Source organism: Hetaerina americana, unplaced genomic scaffold (assembly GCF_022747635.1).
Source record: "Hetaerina americana unplaced genomic scaffold, ioHetAmer1.1.p SCAF_5, whole genome shotgun sequence".
Lineage (NCBI taxonomy): Eukaryota > Metazoa > Arthropoda > Insecta > Odonata > Calopterygidae > Hetaerina > Hetaerina americana.
Genome location: NW_027287095.1, coordinates 86,121,124 through 86,146,743, shown reverse-complemented (window position 1 = coordinate 86,146,743; position 25,620 = coordinate 86,121,124). Strand labels below are relative to the sequence as shown.

General features: G+C 36.2%; 1 protein-coding gene across 1 annotated transcript in view; it reads right to left on the bottom strand.

The window, feature by feature from the left end:
• The window catches only part of Lnk (SH2B adapter-like protein Lnk), a 43,189-nt gene extending 21,731 nt beyond the window's left edge, over nucleotides 1-21,458 (bottom strand). The window contains exons 1-6 of the mRNA XM_071591647.1: nucleotides 20,781-21,458; nucleotides 20,603-20,704; nucleotides 20,319-20,440; nucleotides 15,071-15,309; nucleotides 13,152-13,345; nucleotides 10,826-11,092 (exon numbers count right to left, since the gene is read on the bottom strand). Of these exons, the coding sequence (XP_071447748.1) occupies nucleotides 10,826-11,092; nucleotides 13,152-13,345; nucleotides 15,071-15,309; nucleotides 20,319-20,440; nucleotides 20,603-20,704; nucleotides 20,781-21,458 (1,602 nt within the window). The remainder of the gene's footprint in view (nucleotides 1-10,825; nucleotides 11,093-13,151; nucleotides 13,346-15,070; nucleotides 15,310-20,318; nucleotides 20,441-20,602; nucleotides 20,705-20,780) is intronic.
• Between the last annotated feature and the right edge of the window lie 4,162 nt (nucleotides 21,459-25,620).

Sequence of the window (25,620 nt, the reverse complement as noted above, 5' to 3'; positions counted from 1 at the left end):
GTCCATCAACTTTAAATAAAAACTCCATTTTTTTGGTGATGATATTTTAGGAACAAATACAAAAAATAATTGTACAACTCTGATGTCACCAAATATCAAAGATACATATATTAATTAAGAGCTTAAGAGAGCTTTCTAACTATCAAATTTTCAACAGCAGTTTCAACTAATGATAGTGCTGATCAAAATTAATGAAATTAAATAATATATTGAAGACTAAAACATATATGGAAATAAAGGAAGAATCAAAAGAAAAATTAAATAAAATGTTTGCCATGGTAAATTACAATAGATTACCCAACACCACGTTAAATTCTATTAAAAAGAAATTCCACTCCCCAGTTATAATGCCATTATTTGAACTGTGGACTCAGATACATTGAAGGTATTATTTCCTCAACACTATACGTTCCTAAAATTTAGCTTTAATTATAAAAATTTTACCTTGCCTAGGCCTATGAAACCTTGCCTAGTACCTCTCCTGTTCCCCCCCTCCGAAAATTCTTTAAGACTCCAATATCTTTTTGCACCAACCCCACCCCCACCAAGGCAGTGATGATCATCGACCATCCCTTAATAAAGGTCAAACCATTGCAGACAAACATCCCCCATAATTAAATGTTTATTTTTCCACCGCTATTTCTAAGAACAGTGGAGTGTTACATTGTGTTCTTCATTTAATGATCACTTAATTAATATAAACTTTCCCAAATTTGAGCCAATAACCTTCCAATACATCCCCTCCCTTAGTCCACTAATAAGTTACTACACCTGCACTCAACTTATCCCCTCTCCCTTACTACCCCTACCTTACCCCCCCCCTCTCCTCTCCCTTACTACCCTCTTGGAGCCAGACTCTATATGTCAATGCATGTTACCTCATGATGATGTGCAGCATGGAAACCATGGTCGTGAAATATTAAATCTTTGTGGTGCAAGTGTAGTTTCTTTTTTACCCTCATTATGAAGGAATTCCACAAAATTAAACCTGAAACTGTTATGTTTGCCTAGGACTAATTTCATTCAATTGAAAAAGGCCAATATGCCAAAATAAATATTTTACATAATAAAGTAGTATAACTACATTAATTATTTGAGATAAGGAACTAATTTTCAGTCAATGTAAATCCAAAGAATTAAATTCCCACAGAATACAATTGTTTAGTATTGTCCTGAAAAATTTAAAAGGTGATAGCATTCACTTTTAACTTGTAACACTTATCTACTTATTTACAGGTCTTTGTTTCAATTTAAAACAATCTCTTCCTTTCCAATCTTTAATTTGAGCTGCATTTAACATATTTCTTTTGTGTATGTAATGACTTCTAGCTTCACTACATTATTTACACCTAAAAAACAGCACTCTGCTGGTCACCTTGAAAGCCATACTCCCATACATTTTCAGGCAAATATTTAGTTCTCAACCAAGATATTTGCAAATACTTCAGGTAAAAAGAAGGAATGTGGATCAGAACCCTGTGTAATTTTTCCATTGAATGTCATATATGTCAAGATATTTGTTCTGCCTTCGCTGCCACCACTTGGTATTCTCTTTTCCTGTTGTCATCCCACTCCAAAGAGGAGCTTTTCCTAATTTTGGGTTTCCATTACCATAAAATGCAGAAATAAATACCTTTAATCATAAAAAAGTAAAGACATTTGAACAGAAGAGAAAATTTGTTGATCCTAAAATAATACAACTGGTGGGACATTAATCAAAATGCAACCTCACTGATGCATTGGTAAGGTCTGGCGGACATTTAACAAACAAATTTGTGATGACAAAGGAGACCATAAAGTATGTTTCTCAGAATATTTTATTCAACATTGAGGATCTGGATGCTGCTGCGGCTAATGTACTCGCTCTCACCCATAGGATCTGAGTTAAAATCCCAAAGGTGTCAGAATTTTTCAGCAATGTCATTCCTTGCAGTGCTTTGTGAAGAGTGCTTCAAGTGGTGTTTAATGTCCCATCTGCTGGATGGGACGTTTGCATATGAGACCCCATAGTGCCTTCCATTAAGAGTAGGCTAATGGCAAGGCCAGGTTTCTCTCCACCAATCCTCCATTTCCTGAATATCCTACTCTACCTATCCCTAATGGTACACCTCTGACCTCAGCTGTCGGTCAACCCCCAAATAACTGCTACTACCTTATTCATTGTACATGTTGCTATTTTGTAATCCATAAGAGCATTAATGCCCTTTACAATTATGACTCTGTCTTATGCAGAGTAAAAAAAAGATATCTAGTAAACAATTTTAGACTCTTTTAATCAGATTGCAGACATTGAGGTCCAAATTGATAGGACAAAACAATCAATATTCTAGTTAATAACAAGGAGAAAGAGGATGCTGAAAACATGGACCAGTTATGTTCTTTAACCTCTACATGGCCAATGGGGATGGTGATGATAATGTTTCATGCCTTGAGTCATACAAAGATTAAGAATCTTGTGTCTCACTACAGGAAAGTCATGGGCACAGGACAAGAAGCAGCAGTGTGATGGTGGAGTACAATGCAATGGACGAGTAAAGCAGGAAGACAAAAGACAACACTGCCTTAAAGGCAAACCTGACTCAGAAGAAACTGCTGCATGGAAGAATACCTGCCAAGGAATCTGAGTCTTTCGTGCAAGGGAAATAGATGAGGTGCAAATCACCAAGACAAACCCCTTGTGGCTGTTGGTGGGTCTGCGAGTGAGCAGTTTCTATGCATGGAGGGAACCGAAGAACTTCAAGGCTAAGGAAGAGATGACTGTCTGGTGAGTGAGTCTTTTGCCTGCCAGTCAGACATGGGATCAACATGGAATTTTGTGTTTAAAATGAATACAGTTCTAAAAAAGAAACCCAAGCTGACCACAAAAGGAAAGATGGTAATATGCGAGATGCACAAGCAGTTTGAACTTCCATTAAAGGGTCTACATTCAGGAAATGCTTGATGAGGAGATGCAGATGGAATGCAGCAAGGTGATGACCATCAAGGCAAATATGGTGCCCCTAAAGAGTTTTATGGGTGACAGGGTAAAGCAGAAAACACACACAACACCATTGTGGCAACTAGAGACAGGACACAATTTTCGATGACTGCAAAAACTAGGCCTTGGGGTCAAAGTACAGGTGCAAGAAGTGGGTGTCTGTTAATACACCAATGAAACCTGAGGGCAGCATCTTCCTCTTGAGCATCAATGCACATACAGGCATTGTGGAGTGGGGATACCTCTGGTTAGAGCTGGAACAAATGTTGTGGAAGACTTGGGTCTACCCAACAGCTTTTATGATGTAAACATGTGACTAGAGGTAAGACTGAAAGTTCCTAAGCATCTGGCTAGCAGGTTGGTCACAGGCACCAAAGTGGAGTGGGTCTTTCAAAGTCAGATACATGCTGAAGACTGCTTCTTTGGCAAAGGTTCACACAGCAGAGTTGCAGCTGGTGCTATGTGACCATTGCGCAATGGCTAGATAACATACATGGCAGAACCAGACGGCGACAACATTTATAAGATTAAATATTATCTCAAGCCTAAAAATAATTTTTTTTTGCTTTTAGGGAATTAATTTGGATTATGTATGTATTATTATTGATTGATTATTATTATTAACCAATTATTGGATTACGAAATTCCCATCTTCCTGAAAATCTTCTTATGCCCCTGACATTGCACTGCAGTGTACTAATAATGCTAGAATATTTATTCAATTTTAGTTTATTGTATACTGTCATAGTTTTTTCCTCATTATACTCTGTTTGTTTCAAAAATTTATTTTACCTTTTTGCCGCTGTGACTAAATGAGCTCCACTACTTCAGGAAATGTCTTCAACTTTGAATTTCAGTTAATATGGCAATGTACATTGGTCCACTTTTTCAGTTGGATGTTTTTGTTAAATTTATTTCATAATAGTTTTCATGAACATACTTTTAGTTTACCTGCAAATAATTATTAAACCTATAATTCAAATAAACCACTGGGTTTACAACAGCAGTGGGATTGAATTATTTAACAAGCAAAAAACATTAATAGTATATTTGTTTCAGAATCTCTAAACTCATCCGATGCATTACCAAAATGTTGGTTGTTTGCAATTTGACATTTCATGCATTTTGTGTTTGTGGGAAGAACCCACAATGCCAGAGTGGTAAACAGGGAGGGCTCTCTCGTAGGATTGGCCTGTAACACTTATGTACATGTTTCGCCTCCAATGGAAAATAGCTTTTTTACATCCCATAAAGAACGGGTTGGGCTTGAGCCTGGCATGGCCTAGCACTCTCTTTGTCTCTATTAACAACCTCTGAATCCTCAAAAAAGGAAGGGCTCTTTGGACCACTAGTAGTAGTATTTAGAGGAGGCGACCAACAGCTGAGGTCATTTGCACCATAGGGGATGGAGAGGAAAGGATGAAGGGTGGAGAGAAACCCGGCGTCGGCATTAGCCTACTCTTGCCAAAAGGCGCCAAGGGGTCCGCAGCTTTACATCCCATCCGATGGACGGCATACTCACTCAAAGTGCCCTCCACAGATCACCTCAAGTAGGGATTGAGATACCTCTGCAAAACATTCAACACCGCCAGGATTTGAACCCGGGCCCTCTGGCTGGGAAGCCCGTACGGTAGCCACCGCACCACCTTGATCCCCTCTTTGGACCACTGATGGCGTGGGGGTCACAGCACATATTGGGATGTGTGAAGGAAAAGTGTGCATGTGGATTCTGACGTAGTGCGAGCATTGGTATGCGGCATATAACTAATTAAATAGCCGGTGGTGGCAAGGTAATGTCCTCATCTGCCAATTCAAGGGTCGCAGGTTTGATTTCCGCCAGGATGGGTTTTCCTCCGCCTAGGGCTTCGGTGCTTGTAATCGTCTCCATTGTTTCCAATGTTAATAGTCCGATGTAAATGCCAAAAAGTGCTGTTTTCAGACTATGGCTAAATAAATAAATAAATGAACACGTGCGTAGTATGAGCTCCAAATAATCATCATTCAGGGGTAAGACTTAAATGATTTCCAGGGTTATGACACACACTGTCGTTGAATATTGCTATTATTGCTGCTCTTAATTTCATTGAGTAAAATATTAGGTACCTCCAGACGTTCATAAACAGGAATAAGTTAAATGACATGCAGAGCAAACTACTTATGAGATGAGTGGTCTACTGGACTACTGCTACTACTGAGACTACACATTATCAAAATTTGTTTCAGAGGTTGTTTGTTGTAAATCTGCAATATAAATTCCAAAACCAGGGTTTATGCACCTCTATCACTATTTCGTTTTACATATTTTAATGTTTAGTACATAAGATACAGTTTCTTACCCAGTTATTTGGCCAGTCACCTATTTCTCTGTATTGTCCTAAATTCTACCTTCTCGCTTGCCATGGAATTTCAATAGTTTGGGATTTGGATCAACTTGATTGCCTCAAACCAGTGCTTTTGCAAGATAAAATATCATGAGACACAGTGACATGAAAAATTTCCCGGAAATGGTGCTTCAACAATACAAATTATTAGTGGAAGAGTATTGAAGATGCATGAAAAATGCATTTAAAGGCCGATAAGTATCAATAGGGTACAAACACATTGGTAAAAATGAATGGAAATTAATTAAATCGAAATATCTAACTAAAAAATGAATAAATAATTAGAAGTAATACCTTTCAAGCAACTAAACTAAGTGACAAAATGTCTATTGACAGTGAGGATTAATGGCTTGAAAAAATAATTTGATTAATGATAAACTGAAATTATCATTGAATACATACAAATTTTCTTGCATGCCTAATTTTTACGCATGAACGAACCAGTAATCATGCCACTGTTTGTATATAATATTATAAGTGGAAGAGTATGACACATGATTCCAAATGTTTCCTGAAAAATATGAGAATATAGATCATAGCCAGAAACTAGAACATTTTCCTGGTATGGTTTTCACAGAGGTCAACTTTGAATGGCTGGAAACTGGAATTTCTACACAATGGTATCTTTCACCGACTGACCTGCCAAATGTCCTCAGGCCACTGAGGACACCTGCGGATTAGTAGATGTAACACTGTAACCAAAAGATATCATTGTGGAGAAATACCAGAAACCAGCTACCAACACCTAAATTATTTTTATTTCAAAATATTATTTGTGTTAAGTCTTCCGGTGATGGATAGAATACTTTCCCAGCAAAGGTACTTCAAATTCATAGAAGATAACAATAGTTAGCAGATTAGATGGTAAAAACCACTTGTATTGCATAATAGAAGTAGGTTTCTGTAGTTTGAGTCAGAGATAAAAACTTCAGAAAGAATGCGATTAGAAGTGTATAAAAACCACAGTGACTCTACATTCAATTCATAACTGTTACTAGTAGCAGTATTGTCAGCAATGACCCAAGATTTTTGAATAAGGTGGTCAATAGAAGCACTTGTTATGCCTTCGATTATGAGGGTAAAAAGGAACAACATTTCCACCAAAGAGATTTTAATACTTCACGAACATGGTTTTGATGCTCTGCATCATCTTCAGGTTACGTACATCAATGATGTACGTTACCTGATGATGATGCACAGCATCGAAACCATGCTCGTCAAGTATTAAAATCTCTTTGGTGGAAATGTTGTTCCTTTTTACCCTCATAATGAAGGAATTCCACAAAGTTAAACCTGAAACTGTTATGACTCTAAGAGAAATGAATCTGGAGGAAGGTAAGGTGATTCTGCTGAGAGCAGAGTTCTTTCTGCTTTAAATTGCAAATTGATGAAAATCCCTTCGTTCAGGAAAGTATGGTGTACATAGAGTGGTGACTATAAGGGTACCGCTGGAGATATTTAACAGAACCATCGTTTAATTGCATAATCTTCCCATATAGGATGACAAATGAATGTATTAATTCTTTTTCATATCATTTTCGCTGTATATTTTAAATTAGACCTTTCAAGAGGGTGGTATGCTTGGCATTTTGTAATATTGCCTATATCCAATAATGGGTGCTTATGTCATCATAGTTCCAATGCTGCACAGGTGATTTTTGCGACAGCCTCTCTCAACAACCATCTACCTGGACATTAGTCTCCACTAATTAATAGAAATGCACTTCTACAAATAAATCTTCATGTTTATCAGAAGGCTGCCAATATCCCAATTAGTAGGTACAGTACATTTCCCTAAAACATATGATACATTTTTTAAACAAATTAAATTCTTTCAATGCTTACTTCTTAGGGTCACATGAAAAAAGACCAATACTGATATTACAATTTATTGGGTAAAATATAAAAGAAAGTCAATGGAAAAAGGCGGAGGAAATTATTTTTTCATAATTTTCAAGGCAGCCTTTTTCTAATGGTAGCCAATATGCAAGTAAATAAGGTATTTTGTAAAATATAGGTGCATTTAAAAGATAAATATAGCATGCATTACAATTATAGATAGTTATGCTAATGTTAAGTTTACAAAGAGTTAATAATGAATTCTGAAGAATTAGATAATGCCCTGATGCTAAGCTTAATTTGCTAATGCAGTACATTATTTACAAACATTACTTTTTAAATGATTAAAAACAGTATTGCCCGTGGATCAACAACATGTCCCAAATATAATTCTGGTATTGGTTTAGGTACACTATAGAAATCTTGCAATGGCATGGGGAAAAATGGCACTGCCTGAGGGGTCTACAGCCTGCTAAAACAAGCAATTCCCATTGAACATGCAGAATTCTTTTTTCAGGTATCACTCATGAGAAAAGAGAACATTTTACAAACCATGAAATTAACAAAACAGAAATTTCACTTAATATCAGTACGTTTTTAAGTTCCCATACCCAAGGAAATACATTGATGGTAAAAAGTCAACGTGCCATAATTATTCTGAGTTCTCATTATGAAAAATATTCCTATGGGTAAAAAAATATAGAAATTTGCAACTTCACTGAAATTATTACTTTTAATGGTACCAATTTGGAAGTTATGGGATAATATATGGTAGTTATAAGACTCATCATGTTTCTATGGATTCAGTAACTGATTCTGAGCTATATGCTCTGATATACTGAGTGAATGAACATCAAAGGATAGGAATTCAATGTTTCCCATAAGGAAACATTTAAGCATCTTGGGCTTCCAAGGAAAAAACGAGGGCACCATTGCATTCAAACCCATGCACACACAAATATTGACACATATTGGTTCATCATGGATGTAGTAGAAGCCTGTCACACCAATGAACCAACTAGTATCAGGGGAGCTAATGTAATCGACCATGACCAAGTTTTCATTACTTGCATGGATAGGATTTGTGCTCAAATTCTTTCAGACAACAAAATATACAATGAACACATCTTACTTGATCATTTAAAATAGCCAATGAAAACTTCCAAAGTTTTGAAATCCTAAGCAACCCGCAAATGATTTGAAAAGGAATAAAGGACTCAGTTTTATGCTTCTACGACAGTTCAACAAATTAAGATTTTATTCTGTTCAAACAAACAGCATTAATACCACTACTAGATGGAATGGAGAAATTAAAAGGTAAGCATTAAGTTTGTGTGCGACTACAAAACTCTCATTAAATGCACTCACTCAAGGTCACTTTTCCACATCAAATTATTATTTACAGTTTTGATTTTTCGGAAATATTCCGCCAAAATTCACTTAAAAGCAGGAAAATTCATATCACTGTACCAAAACACTATTGTTTAAAATGTAAAATGAGTTGGTACCCTAAGGTAATTCTACTGTATGAGGGAAAGAGATAGGGATAAATGAAATAATAAGAATTCTAATGAAGATAACTATCTAATGAGGACCGTTATAACAAGGTTCCATTGTAACCTTGACAGATATAACCGTTATCCTCCCCCATCTTCTGTTTATCATCTCAATGCGAATATTTTTTAGTCTGAGATTTATTTAATCTGCAAAAGTTACTCACATCAAAATCCAAAGTTATGGGCACCAATTCTTTGAGTGGGTTCTGTCGTACCTGGGATGTTCACACCTATGAATTACACGTACATTTCACAATTAGCAGAAGTTGTGAGAAGATGGTGTGATGATATTTAAAGAAAATTTTTAAGAGGTGTCCAAGGATGAACAAAATGTATTGATGTTAAAAAAAGGAATTAAAGAACATAAGTACATAAAGAAAAGTCAGATATGAGCCTTACTGAAATGATGAGACTACCTATATTTTTTCCTAATATAACTAAACAAAAATAGTATTTCTACATTCAGATGTATTAATTTCCATCCTCACAAATATAAAAATAAATATTAAATGGTCAAACTGTTTGACCTATTAAATCCTTAACATTGAAAAACTGGATCATTTGTGATCACCTAATTCAGGAATTAATGCTGGATTCACCCAATGAGTTCCCCACATTATTTAATAAGTAAAGACATATCTGGAATTTACACATTAAAAGATATTCTAACAAATCAAATCAAAGAAGTTAACTGAGAGAAAATACGAAAGGGTAATTTAAGAGCAACTATTGTGAAAAAATTGCAAGTAATGAAATGCTTTTTGCCCAAGAAACCCAGAGTGTATAATTATTTTTCACCTATTTCCATTCATAATTAAGTAAGCTGGCCTGAAAATTCTTCCATTTTATTGAAAAAAAATTTGTCCAATGTCACAAATTGTGTGTGTAAATTCACCATGACAAAAATCACATAACTTAGGAGTAATTTGAATTCAAGATATCTCCACTTATCGGTAGATTTATTTAACGATTGAAATCAATCAAGCATTATCCTTTCGGGTATATTTATGAGTATGTTCACGTGACGTAGATGTTGCTTAACTTGAACTTTGAAAAGCTTGCTTACTGTTTAAAAACATGAATTATCAGCGGGAAACACCATTTTTATAAGAACTTGTGCTTTAATGGCCACTATGAAATGGTAACACATTTGACACGCAACAACGATGTTTGAATCCCTGCAGTAAAATTCATGGTGGACTCACACACATTAAGTTAATCAACTAACACCCATGCTCATGAATGTACAATTTTCTTTGTGGACTTTCCTCGGAATTATAGTCATATTTTTCTTATAAATTCGATCCTGTGATATTTTACTGTTTGCATTGTTTCAAAGCGTACTTTACGGAGAAATTTAATAGGAAGCGGGATAAAGCTATCTTAGAAAAAAATTAATTATGTGACAAAGATTTGATTGCTGCCATTGCATCCCAGCATTTTTTTTCTAAATGTTGAATTAGGGCAAAAAATAAAAAAATTATGAATCATCATGTTTTAATTAGCATATTAGGATGATTCACCCAAGAATTATATTCGTCGTGGAAACCATCGCAAAATGCCTAGAATTAATTCAATTATCGCCACATAAAATTGACAAGAATGCCTAAATCATTAAAATTATTCAAGAATAATATAATTAGCAATTTGTTGCAAGAGTCTAAATTTTCCCAAGGGCACATTACACGCAACAGGAGATTAAAAAAGACTTTGGCTCTTTTACCTAGACTACTGAAACATAGACTTCAAGGAGGCAGCAATAAAGAGGTTAAACAAAAACTCAAGACTGACGCACGAGATCCTCGTTCCTAGCAAAGGCAAACACCACAGATAAGAAGACTTTCCCCCAAGTGTTCCTACCATTCACAACTACCAACTCAACTCATACATGCTTCTTAAGTACAATAATTTCACAGATGAGAGATGGGATTTTTAGAAGGCAGTTGGATTAATTGGGCAGGCTGGAAGAGTTGGAGATGTGGGAAAAGGATATGGCGAAGGGTTCAGTTTGATGAATGATACAATGAGATAATGAGCAGATAACCAACTCAACAACTGGCTAGTTCACTGACCTCCCTTGGCTCTGGTATGACTGGAGGTCTTCGTCCATCTCTGTCCCCAGTGCCAGTCGGCCCTGTTGAGGTGCGACCATTACTGCTAGAGATACTTCCAGCAACTGCAGGGGCAACGACGTACTCAGTCAGGGTAACATCAGATGCCCCTCCTGACTCGAGAGGAATTGGGTGCTGGCGGAAGTGCTCTAGCATGTCAAATATGGTCGGGAACCACAGGTGCTGGACCCTGCATTGCCCTTCAGAGTTTAGTGTCATTCGGAGGTGCTGGAATGGAGCAAAAAAAATGTTACAGCCCAAGAAGATAAAAGGAAACACACTGCAGTTTTTGATATAACATTAACCAAAGTAAAAATTTTAAAATGTTGTCATTGAAATGGCCAAATACTTAGAAATAGTTAATGAATTAAAATAATATAGAACTATTTTGTCATAATAATATATTAGAAAATGCATTTATGTTTTGCATATCACATTTAAAAAATTACATTTAAATCACTGAAGAAATTCCAAAATTTTTTTTTATAAAGTCAAGACAGTTTGATATTGTTGATATTGTGCTATCTCACCAAAGATGCTCACTTTTCCTGATGGACAATTAAACCCTTCATTAGCTATCCTTTTTTGGTCAAGCTGATATGAATTTTTCTTACTATTCTTCCTAATTGCGACTAGAAGGCTCCTCACCTAGCTCATTCATAGAGAGACTTGCTAGAAATTATCAATTTCTGGAAAGGTGTCAAGGTCAATGCAAGCTTGCATGCACCAATAAGCAAATGAACTTCAAAGAAGACAGATCAAATAGTATAACATGAAGAAAAATCCTAATTGGAAGGACCCATCAAGCAAGGTGTAATAATCTTCCTTAAAATGGAACAACCCTAATGAAAAGGTGGCAAAAATCCATTCTCAGAAGACGTCCCCGTAAAGGTAAATTATGGCTTTATTGTTAAACAAATGGGCTGTGAAACTAAATACTGGAAGTCCATTACTCTGTCAGAGTTTTAAGCATAATTAGATTTATATCATCCTTGAATCAGCCAGATTCGAGAAGAAACAAAGGTGTATGCTTACAAAGTTGAACATATGTCATCAGTGAAGACAGTTGACAGTATACTAATATAGACCATATGAGTACATTGAGGCCTAATATCTTCAGATACTCAAACAACTCAAGATTTTTTAATCACCGGGAGCTTTCCCAGCGATCGATTAGTTTACAAAAAAGCACGTATGGTAGCTCAATAAAAAATACAACATTTTTCAAATTTATTTTAAAGATCAAAATAAAATTTTAACAAGAATTCATTCAATGATAGGAACCAGCTGAGGTCCCAGAATGGAATAAAAACAATAAGGTGTGTAGAGAAGCTAAGAGAGGGGCCTAGAACCTCAACGACTTTGAACATTTCTTAGCATTGAGTGATAAGATTGTTAAAGGTGAAATTCAAACAAATGAACACCACGCAAGAGAAGGGGGGTTAATAATTATGACTGACACAAAAAGAAGACAGCATCCTCTCATCACCTACACAGAAAGCCATCCCTGAATTTGCAACTAATAGACATTTCTATCTCTTATGAAAGAGTGGGCTGTAAATATGCTATGCTCTGCAATATTACCTGATGGAGAATGCTGTCAAACCTAAGTGGAAAACTGTAATTGAGCAAAATACAATGAAGACATTCTTCATCTGAATATACCCTTGATATGGGTTAGTATCATATTAAACTGTTTATCACATGCAGCACTTTTCACTTACATTGCCAAGTCAAGTTAGAGGGTTCATGTCCTGCACTAAATCAGGCTCTTCTGTTATCTCAGGCCTTGCAAGGTACTGAGGAAGACAAGTCATTTTTCTGATCACTCCACTCCCGCCTCCAGGGTCATAAAGTATTGGATAAGGTCTGGACGGAAAGGGAGAAATACACCCTTCTGTCTGCAATATACGCAGAGTGCAAAAAGTAGGGCTACAATAACGTGTCCGCACCTCTATCACCAGCTAAGATGAGGTGAGGAGACCCTTCACCATTCTTGAGATATCTCTGCATTAAATTGGAGAACTGAAGTCACGGGCCAATCAAAAATAAATTTTAATAAAATTATATAAGTTCTAGCGATTCAAAGTTAGAGCTTCAAATATTTTATTTGAAACGGTTTTTAATGTTGCAACATGCACGGGTGCAAATCTCTATCACATCTTGCCTTCTCTCAAAGGAGAATCTGCAGCAGTATTTATCCCTTAACAGGAATACCTAGCAGCATTTTCTGATAAACTGAGGAAGATTGTGGATGTGATAAACAATTAAAGTGCAACGAGCGAACCTTTGCCCTCCCTTGAAAGTTGAAAGTGAGTACAAATTCTCCTTTCCGTGTTTCACTCTGCCGAACCAGGAAAACGCCATGGCCCCCAGCACCCTCATGCAGCACCAGCTGAGCACCTTCTGAGCGTGGAAGAGTACCGTGGAACCAAGGGTATTCCCTCAGGGACACGGACACGTCTCCTTCTATTTCAGACACTGAGAACAAGGAATTAATTATCAGTGCCGCATATGAATTGCAAGGATATCTACATGAAACAATGTCAGAAGCAGTAGATGCAATTGTTTATGACACACATTTGAAACATAAGTTAAAATGATAACTAAAAAACTGCACTAAAAAGTGAAAACCGTTTGCAATAAAAGAATAAAACTTTTTCATTGCATTACAACATTTCACCAATAGCAAAGAACAGTTGAATGATTAAATTCACTTGAAAACTGAATAGCTGTGGAACTTAATGAATCAAGTTAATTGATTTTCATATTTTATAAGAATATTTAACTATTCAAGGGTTAATTTCCTTCTGCATCAATATTTAGAGATTTTACAAATTTTCAAATTGGGATAGCAATCTTTTGTTGTGTTCCTACCTTCACCTTACACATTCCATTATAAATGGGAGTAAAATAATTTTTTTGACAACAATTCTGACCAATCATTTCACAAAATCATTTTTTTGGAACTTGTAAAGCAAAGTATACCTGTAATTCTTTTGTAATGTCCTGGTTCAGGCCTCAATTGAGAATAATTTGAAAGTTGATATCCTCTACAATGAGCTTTAGCTTTATGCGCTGAACTTGATTGGTCACAGCTAGAAAATATTATAACTCAAACAGCTTATCCTATACGGACACTGTTGCAATTGATGTAACCTCACTCAAGTATTCCAATACGAGGACTTGCCTATGATTTCAATTTGGCCATTAAGTGGTAATACCCGCTTCACCTTGATTATATATTTTAAAAACTGGGCCAGAGATGATGAAATGAAACAATACTGGAAAATGAAAGAAGAGGCAAAAGTATTAATAAAAAAATTCTTGTCAGGAACCTTGAAGTATCAGGTTATGGGCAAAAGAAATTAAAATTGCTTTTGGCACAACAACCATGTATAGGCATAATATGAAAAATAGGTACAGATTTCACTAGCATGATAAATTTTGACAAAATTAATCAATGCTAAAATGGAAAACGATGCTACTGACAACAATTATCAGCGCTAAGAACAAAGTTGAGAAATATAGCTAAATGATGGCCCGATATACTTACCCTAATGATATAATTAAATAACTGTAAAATTAATTTAATTAGTGCACATGCAACAAAAATGAAGAGAGCGAGAAAATTGATATGAAACTGAAATCAATCAAGAGTTCACCCTATTCACATTTTTAGCTCTCCTTTAATTCTAGATGTATATCCTGATTCAGATTTCACATGTCAGATCACATGCAATATATCAATTCGTTTCACATGCAGAATGCTTTTGAAAAGTTATGTTTAGTCAAAATGTTTTACTCATTCCATCATTTAAATTGATGGATTCCTTAGAAAACTCAAGAAATATGAAATAGAACCATTGTTTAAAAAAAATTGTTTGTCATAATGCTTTACAGAATTGTTGAAGAATTTTGGTTAATGACGAAGAAAGGAACAAAAGCATTCCTTGGGTTAAACTCTCACCAATATGATTAAACTCAATAAACAGTAATTTTTCAATCAGAATGTTCACCCACAAAGGTACTGGTTACAGGACAAATTCACAAAGAGGATCATTTCATTCCAATTGAGGAATTTTAAGACGTAAATATTTACACACTCATTGAGTCTCTGATAAAATTTGACAGTAAAAAAAAATCCATGAAGACAAAATCATGCAGTTTTACTAAGAATGTCCACTAAGAGAGATTGTAGCATACATTGCTCAATGTCTGTACGGGATGTACAGAGTTCAAAGTTGCTGTTGCTGGACAGACGAAGCCCTGGAGTGTCCGATCCACCAGAGCCTGTGCCACGGACACCACCCGCCAACCTGGGCGGGAGTTCTGGGGGATGCTCTCCTCCCAAACCATCACCTGAGGACATATTGCTAGCATCCGACTTTGATCGGTCGCCTCCACGAATTCTGAGATCACCGCTGTCATTCCCCAGTAAACTCCTATTTACAGAGAGAAGTCACAAATAAGCCATTAAGGATTTCAGGCACAGAGCACAATAGAATTGACTTTTTAAATCCCTAAAATATGACACAGCAACTATTCCCAACATTTACAACTCATAAGAAGCCCTATCTCAGATCAGAATGTTTCGAGAAAAATGAATTAGTTTCAACAATTGTCAGTCCACGTACCACAATTCAGCACATGTGGTATATTATAACAATATGACCTCCAACGAATTACCTTCCTTATGAGAAATAATGTCGGTTATTGTTTAACTCTAAAGAGTCTTAAAAAAATATCAAAAATTCTCCATTAATTAGTTTCTCATGCTGTAATTTAAAACTTATAGAAGTAAATAATTAACAGCTGCAATTTTTGTTCCCTCCAATATGGTCATTCTCTATGATGACACCTTATACAAACGTTACTTAAATATATCCAGTCTTTATCGAATAAACAACATTTAGATGTTTATAAGAAAACTTTTTGAAAAACTACCTTCAACTTATCAGTTAAGGATTTTTACTAAGTAAATTATCTACAGATAAAACATATTTCATAAAAGTGTGAACTTTCATTATTTCCAAGGAGTAATGCCTGTAAGTAATTCACTTAGAAAGGAATTATTTTATTTCTTACTTGGAATAACCTGAAAGCAACAATACTTTACCATATATCTATACATTTTACACACAACTACAGGAAATCATTGCAGGAGGACAGAATATAAATATCTATGAAATTCTAAAAATACAAAAATAAAAACTTAAACATTACATTTATAACCTTTTATTGAAGGGAACTTATTCATATGCATTTAATATGCTTCCAGTGATTACCCCAAATAAAAATCTTACTTCAAAACTGGAGGTAGATGGTTTGGAAAAGGACTGTCTAGTACCTTGCCAACACGAAGCCCCATTTTATTAATAGCATCTCTTATCTCTTGTAGCCCTTAAGAAATCCCTTCCATCACTGATTCAAATGTGATTTTTAACATAGGAGAGACCATATAGGTTTACTTAAACTTAAGAGATGACTATTAATTTGAGCCTCAGTGTCAACATACCTGCATCATATACACAACTAGTTATTTTGCATGCCCCTTGCCTTTTTCCTAGTGTTATACCCATTTGGGCACACAACTGCTCTACATTATATTGGAGAGACAGTAAACATACATACAGGTACATAATACATGGATTTTTGTAATAATTTTCCAAAATTAACTCTCTTCAGCAACAACACAAAATATGTATATATTCAGGTTGAAAGCTGAATTAAACATACTACTACTACTATACTGCTTGATCCAATCCTCGAAACATTTTTTATATTCGGTTTTCAGTATGTCCATCAGTGCTTCCTGCGATTTTTCCATTACTTCCTCTCGGCTGCTAAAACGCGTTCCCCGTAATGGTTTTTTAACTCGATTGAACAGAAAGAAGTCACAGGGAGCCAAATCAGGTGAATTCGGTGGCTGTTGGATGGTATTTGTTGCATTTTTCGTCAAAAAATTACGAATAATGATAGCACTGTGCGACGGTGCGTTATCATGGTGCAAAATCCACGAGTTTTCTGCCCACATTTCTGGTCTCTTTCGGCGAATTGCTTCACGCAAACGTCTCATAACGCCCAAATAATACTCTTTGTTTACTGTCTGGCCTTCTGGCAAAAATTCATGATGCACTACACCGTTGTAATCCATGAAAACCGTCAGCATTGCCTTCTTTTTTGACTGAAAACGACGTGGTTTTTTTGGTCTCGGCTCATTTGGTGAACGCCATTCACTTGCCTGATGTCTGGATTGCGTGTCGTACTCATAAACCCACGTCTCGTCTCCAGTAATGATCCTTTTGATGAATGTGGGATCGGATTCAGCCTCGCAAATCATGTCTTTTGCGACGTCAACACGGTCTCTTTTTTGCATGAAATTGAGGTCTTTTGGCACCAACTTTGCTGCTACACGACGGAAACCCAAATCATTAACCACAATGTCTTGGGCGGATCCATAGGCAATGTTCAAGTCCTCCGCTATTTCTCTGATGGTTAATTTGCGGTTATTGACCAACATTTCTTTTACTTTATCAATTTTTTCACCGACTTTCGATGTCGATGGTCTGCCACTGCGTTCATCATCTTCGATTGACTCACGACCACTTCTGAACCGCTCGTGCCACTGGTAAACGACCGTTTTTTTTAGAGAATCGTTGCCGAAACACTTTTCCAACATTTCCAACGTCCGTGCGCCACTAAATCCGTTTTTTACGCAAAATTTAATACAAGTTCGTTGTTGCAAATTTAAATCCATTTCTGAAATTGTAAAAAATCGCCAACACACACAGAGATAGATGTACTCTTGGCTACGTAACTTTTGCAAATGTCAAGTTATGACACTAAGATTTAAAGGGAATATCAACAACAGACGTACCAATTTAACAAAAAAAACAGAACTCAAATCGGAACGATGGGAGCGCCACACGGTGGTTATTCCGGGAACTTTTTGATCAAGGTAGTATATACACAAAGAAAGGCCACCTATGAACATGGTTGCCATTGCCATGTTCAAGCTTGTCAACCCCAGGATCTATTTATATGATACATATAGCCTCTAAATGAGAATGTAAGGGAATGCAGACATGCGATGACAAATTTTAGACTTTGAACATTTTCACTGATAGTCTCACAAATGCATAAAATATTTTTCAAAATGTAAACAAGCATGAATTCAATTATTATGCATCAATGTTACTACTACCACAGTTTATTAACAAATATGAATAAATGTTCATCAACAACCAACTTCCTCATACAATAAAATACGGAGGCATTGGAACCTTTAAATAACTCAATACTACATAAAAATATGCACAAATACTTTTGATAAGATTGGGTTAACAATCCGTGAATAGGTTTGTAGAGGCTATGCAAATTATTCTGTTCTCATCAAATTTCTTTATTCCCTCCGTAACTCTTTGCACCTGCATTTTCTATCACCTCCTCATCACATTTTATCCTCAGCCTTCACTGTAATTCTTCCCCTCTAGGTTTCTGGTATTTAGCAAATTATTGCGCCTCAAGATTTGCACAATCAAGTTTTCTTTTTTCTAGTTAAGTGCCTTCCATAGGCACTCATTCTTGGAGGAATTTCTTCATGGTCTATTTTTTGTGGATCCATGATATTTCCATCATTCTTTAGCAATACATTTCCATTGTCTCCTATCTTATTTTCATCTACTTCTTCTATTACCAAAGTCTCACATCTCAGCGGAAAAATATCTTCCTTCAATTAAAGATTTAATGAATTACTTCCTGAAGTCCAGGGGATAAAGATGGTGCAGTGGCTATTGTACTGGCTTCCCACCCAGCGGGCCTGGGTTCAAGTCCCGGTGGTGTTGAATATTTTTCAGTGGTATCCCGATCCCTACTTGAGGTGCTTAGTGGAGAGCACTTTGAGTGAGTACGCAGTCCATCGGGCAGGACGTTAAGCTGCCGACCCCTTGGCACCTTTCGCAAAGAGTAGGCTAATGCCGATGCCAGGTTTCTCTCCACCTTTCATCCTTTCCTGTCCATCCCTAGTGGCCCAAATGACCTCCGCTGTCCGTCACCTTGCCTATATACCACTACTGAAGTCCATTCTAATATGTTTATCATTAGTAGTTGCTTCTTCAGAAGTAATGCTTTCTTCACAATTCCTATTCTGCATAGTATATCCCTCTTTATTTCTTCCATCACTAGTGACCTTGAAACTTAAATAACTAAACTCTTCCACTTGTTTTAGTTTGTCTTTCACCTATAGTGGGAAATCATCTTTCCTTCTTCAAATGCAGACCATTTCCTCAGATTTTATATTGTCTTTCTCAAGGTTTGACTCCTTCATGCTCTTCTTCGCAGTGACTAGTATCCTTAAAACCATAGTAAAAGGAGAGAGAATATGTAGAGGGTCTGAGGACAGCACTTCAAAAAATGTTGAATGGAAGTGATGGTAGAGATGTTAGCTGAGATCATTAATAGTTTTGTACCGATCGGAATTTCCTATCAGTGTAGAATTTCCTCAAGGGTTTTTTGACAGCATCCTTCTTCTTTTCACTCTGAAAGTCTGTTTATTTAGTTACCAGATCCAGTGCCATTTGAACTAACAAGTAGACAATCAACTGCACAGCTCACAATAAGACTTTCTATAAATTATAGTTATAGTGTTAACAGCATAAAGTTTAGAATGACAAATTGTAAAAATCAAGAATTTATATTGGTAGCAGTTGCCAGGAGATCTACTTTTCATGAATCGCCCAAGTATTTATTTAATTTCGCTAAAAACTGGATTTTGAGTGAGACAAAATCTACCCTCATGACCCTTTACAACTCTGCTGATCACAGTCTATCAACCCCTGGAGTAAACCTCTTGGCATAGCACTACATAACCTATGATAATTTTCAGGTTTGCAAACAAGGATCATTAACATAAGAGGTCATTAAAACTATTTAAGGCACATTTTAAAATAAAATAAATGGCAGGTATAGGAAACAATGCCTAATTACAAAAAAATATACATGATTTTCCTCAAATTATTTTTGATTTCAATTTTATCACAAGTTCATACTAAGATTTACAGTACACAAAAATGGAACGCAATTGTCAGCAATCTGGAATAATGGATTGTTTTTCTTAAACAAATTTTCCCACATGAGGAATGTTGTCCAAATATTTCAAAAATGCCCAGAAATAACATTCCAAGCAGCTTTCACCACAGTGGGCTTTTTCAAATCTCAAATTGTTACATCTTAAGGAATGACCCATAATTATTCAAGAGCATGATATACCACATAGAATGCATCACTTTCTTATAAAGCTTTTCATAGCCGAGTTCTAAACAGCAGCATATTCTGTACCCACATGATTAGCACCTAAGCTAAACATTAAGAACAAGTCAGTAACTTAAAACCCAAATAGTGATAACAGGCCAAAGACAAATTCAAATAAGGATAAACTGATGTGTAAGTATACCTTCCATCAGGATTTTCACTGCTAGGAAGTGTGGTTCGCATGCAATATTTTATTGTAGCAAGCCACGACCGCATGTCATCTGTATCATGCGCTTCAATAACATACTCCATGTTATTCTCAGCCTTTAAAAAAACGTTTAGAGGAATAATTACACACTACACGAATTAAATAGCAAATATGCCAAATTGTACACGCAAAAGAAGTACACCAAACGCGCATTAGAAATAACTTTGTCAAGACAGTCATCACGAAATTTCAGACAACTTAAACCCGATGACACTCACTTTAAGAACAAATGTGTTTTCATGATCAGGCATCTCTAGAGCAGTTGTTTCCCTCGCTTCGGTAATCAGGAAGCAAAATACACCACTCTTCGGTTTCACGGCCTTAAGTGAGGATAAATTATGGGTCAATATGTAATAGAAATACAAACACTGATTTTCCACTTCTTCAACTGCTTACCTTTGGGGGAGAATAAAATTCCAACATGTACCCGCCAACTGTCTTCACCAATGCCAACCGGCATCTTTCCCATTTCTGGGTTCCATCCATATTTTCTCCCATTAAATAATTCACTATACCTTCCTTCCTGCATTCCACAACTATTTTAGCCAGCTTGGTCTTAGAATGTTTGTCATGTTTTGAATGTTTCTCGTGATGATGGTGAGAGGACAATTCAACCTCATCCGAATGCTGCTTATGGAAAAATCCTTTACCCTTCTTTAACCCTTTGAAAGACAACCTTCGAAAAAATGGTTTATGGTGTATTTTAGGCGATGGAGAGTCGGCTTCTTGCTCTGAATAATCACTGAATTCCTCATGACTATTGGCTCTAAGTGCTGAGCCAGAGGAAACTGTGGCTGAACCACTGACTGACAAATTTCCATTTACAATTTTATCCTTACTATGATTTGTTACATTTCTCTTGGTCAGCTCGTTCTCAAAATGGTCTACAAAACAATCTACAAATTTGCGCACAAAATCACGGTGAGAAACGGTTGTTCGAGCGCTCTCGGGTAAATTAGCACTAACGTAAATACAGAAAGCCTTAGCGAAATCCGACGCAGCACCTTTAGCATGCTTATCACAAAATTCAATCCAGTTCAAACGTTCTTCACTGTCTTGCGTTGCACTAGCCATGCTCGAGATGGGTGTTAGCAAAACAGAAGTCTCTATGATTTCGTAGCCACATTCACATATTAATTTTCACATTCCGGCTAATCGGGCATGGACGAATGGTATCATATCAGTAGCCTAAGATAACGTCGTCATATGTAATCATAACACTCTTGTCCACTCCTTTCCGCCATATTGACATATGACTAAAGTCAAATATGCAACTGATGACTGGCATGTCTTCCTATTGAATTTCCCAAAATGTACCATTGATTTTATTATACATTTCCGAGAAAAACATCTAAATAATGTTTAAAGATTTTTGATCAAGATACATTAAGCGATTTTTCATAAATAGCGTATGTGGCCTTCGCCTTTGTGCATTAATTATGCTCTTACTACTAATATATGGTGTTTAATTTATGGATACGAAATAAAACGGCAGCCAAACGTTGTGTTTAGTTTAACTCTGTTAGTTTATCTCATGCAAAATATTTAGCGAAATAAAAATGACAATCGATAATAAATGTTAGGAAAAAGGCGCCATTGAAAGACTAGTTACAACCGTTCAAATAGGAATTCACATTTGTACACCTGCCTTTATGTAAGCTAAGAGTATTTTAACAATTTAATGAATTAAGAAATTATATTTTATAAATATATGATTATTTTAATGGTATCATTAACATCTACAGCCAAGGAGAGCTGCGAATTTCGGTTTTATTGAATAGGCTTGTATACATAACTTTAGGCGATGAATTCCGTTTCTTTGAGAGTCCTATTGGCACAAGTTTTTGTCCAGTTAAATGGTTCGCAAAATATGAAAACTTTTCTTTTCTTTGGGAAAGAAAAATATTTACGTTTTTTGTTCTCCCTCCACATTTTATCAAAACGAGATTAGCAGTTTAAACTGCGATACGTACAGAATTGCAAATCTTTGGAAAAAGTGCTTTTTCAAGAACTGCTTGCCGATTTCTGTAACTAAGCAATCATTTGGCATAGTATGATTCTCTTCACGTATTTTTCTATATTTACGCCGAAAGTATCGAGGAAACATTTTCAAAGTCTGTTTGTTGGGGAAAAAGGGCTTAAAAGTGAATTATATTATAAAATCGTGATTATTAACCTTGTTTTTTGTTCATCGTTGAAATTAAACCTCTTGACTTAGTTTCAGGATCGTACTACAGCTTCAATCAAGACTGATTCACCAGCAGACATGGACAATTTCAAAAATGCCTGTTGTTAATCCGGAGGTAAAGTGATACCAGTTTCTGAGGTTTTCCTTCTTCGTAGGTGTCATGTAAGTCAGAGAGACGGAGACTAATTTTTTCATGGCACTTATAACTATGGATTAGTTCATCGATGAATATGTTGATTCAGGAATGAATGGTTCCTTGCTTCAGTCTGTGCCTGCTTGCCTTCATGTTGGCTGCCTATTAATCGTGTATGTGAAAAAATTCAATTCATTTTTCAAGAGATAATTTTCCTGTCAATTGGAACGTTAAAATGTACACTAAGGGCTACTGATTTTTTTATTATATTACCTATGTTCTATTATATTACTGGAATACTACTAAATTCAATGGGTGCTCCAATGAAATTTATAATTCTTTTCCTAGCGAATAATCTGTGTGCATCAAAATGCATTTCATTCAAAAGATAGATTGATTGCACCCCTTCAAGTTTGCCAATCATCATATACTCTGATAGCTCTTTTTTCTGTATTATCTTTTTTTTAGTTATCATTTTTAATAATCCAAAGATTATCCATGAGCAATTTTTACTATCCTCTCCCTTTTACTGTGTTCCTTATAAAAACATGTTACACGTTAAGGTATGCCCAAATCAACATCTGATCATCTCAACTAAATCATCCCCCTAACAACTAAAACATTCTACTTTTCTTTCTGGTGCTCAATTCTGTATAGGCCCTTCCTTGTTTTCCATATTATCCACCCATTTTATCTTCAGTACCCACATCCAACATCAGATATCAAAAACTTATTCGTCTTTCTTTTTTTACCAATTGACCACATCTCTGAACGATAAGAGTTCTAATTTAGAAGAGGCAACTCTTTCCTCCTTTACTACCAGGTCTATTGTGAACATAATTGTTACCACTTCATTACATATACCCTCTTAGTATGTCTTATTCAATGTTTGATGCCTTTCTAGCCTCTTGTAATGCATAGTTGACTGTTTCAAATATTGATTTGTTCACTTCAGGTTTCAGTCTTTTTTTTGGTTTATTTGACTCTCATGGGACTTGGCCTCTTAAGTTCTTACCAGTTGTTTCTTAACAATTTATACTTCTTATATTTTATTTCTTCTAGATTAATCTTTTTTTCTCATCAATATCTGCAACCATGTAGGGTCAACTCACATATCCTCTTGTTACTTCGGTAATTTTCTTCATCAGACCATGACATCTTCTTCAGCACAAATGTCCTGTTGTCTCCCAGGTATTTCAGTGATAGAATTGGTTAATATTTACCTTTTCAAATCATATTATAGACTGGAGCTAATCTGGAACTCAGTTAACGCAGAAAGACCCAAGCCATAGGTAAAGGAAAACCGACCTTGGTGAAAATCAAACCCATGACTTCTGAGTTTGCGAGAGTCGTTGCCACTCTGCTGCCACTGGTGCTTGCTATTTTTTACCCTTACCAGGAGTACATGGCTGCTGGAATACCCCATTCTTAATTATTAACCTTCAAACCCTTTCAGGCATGTTCTTGCTACCCATATCTAGAGGTCTTTCTTAAACCGAGGCGGGACAATTCATGTTGAGTTTCATTTTAATTGTTTAGGCAAAATGGACAGATTAATGATTCCATTTAGGTCGGAAATTATTGGAAGTAATTACTCATTATAACATTACAAAGAGGTCTTTTAAGACAAATGTTTTTATATTTGAGTTTTGTATTTGCTTTAATTGTATCTATATCGTTTACGGTAAATTAGTCGCTTTATTGATAATGTTCCATTTTAAAGCTTGTGGGAACATATTTGAAATTGATCCCTAGTCATCCTACGCGAGTTTTGTGACTCAATGTAGTTGATTCTGAGCTCACTCCTTACGAGTTGGTTTGAGAAATAACAAAATAGACAGAAGACAACTATTATTTGTCCAAGGATGACGATGCTGTGCTATTGCACTTGCCGCTTACCGTAACGACGATGTAGTCAATGGTAACCGACGGCCCATTTTTTTCAAAAAGCATGTGTATGCTTAAAGGTAGAAATATTAATGGATGTCAATAATTAGTTGGACGTTATTAATGTTTATTGGCGATGACGATATTTCTTTAGATGACAATGATCAAACTTGCTTCAAGTGACTTTGTTTTATAGCTAAATCATAATCGAGCGCTTGAATTCACTAGCGCCATCTCTTGGCGATAGATCTGTATTAGTTGTACACTGTTTCTCCTGTGTCCACTCCATGAAGACCTCTGGTGGTGAAAAGGCTACACTACATCACCACGACGAGAGATAATTCTCCTCTCGATGGGAGTGGAAACGTGTTCTGTATCTCTTTCCATGTGCCGGTGGCGTGTTGACGCCTGTTATCCTGTGAATTTCGAGTGCCTGCTGCCATCTTCCGCGGTTCATCTCAGTTAAGAAAGGACGTGCTGGTTTACATGAGGGGGTCGGGCTTATCAGTGTGTTGCTCGTGTCCGTCGGTGAACTACAGGCGTTGTTTTGTCGGGAGTATTTGAAGGTACACTACGTTTGTCTAAACAGTGCAGATTATAGTATAAACTTTGTAGTGTTTTATAATTCGGAGTTCTTCGTGTCTACAATTTAACCGCAGACAACTAAGTATTTGGATGATCACAACTGTTGAATTAGTGTGCTGTGATTTTCGCCGTGATGTGTGCTCAAGTGTAGAGTTGTCAAGTGTTTTTCCTCATCTGGCGCGAGTTCATATCGTATTTACTGCGTTAGTATTTGGTTTTTGGTTCTTTCAACGTCACCCCTGGCTGCATCGCTGGAACAAGTCGACCGTCATACACCAATAGGTTAGTTTCATCGGTTTTTAAAATGCCATATGCTTAAATGCACGTTTTATTGTGTTGTACCACGTTTCAAATGCCTAAAGCGGGCGCTAAGATATATTATCAGTGTTATAAATGGATGGCTCATAATTAATGGGATGTACGGACTTTTGAAGTTGATAAAC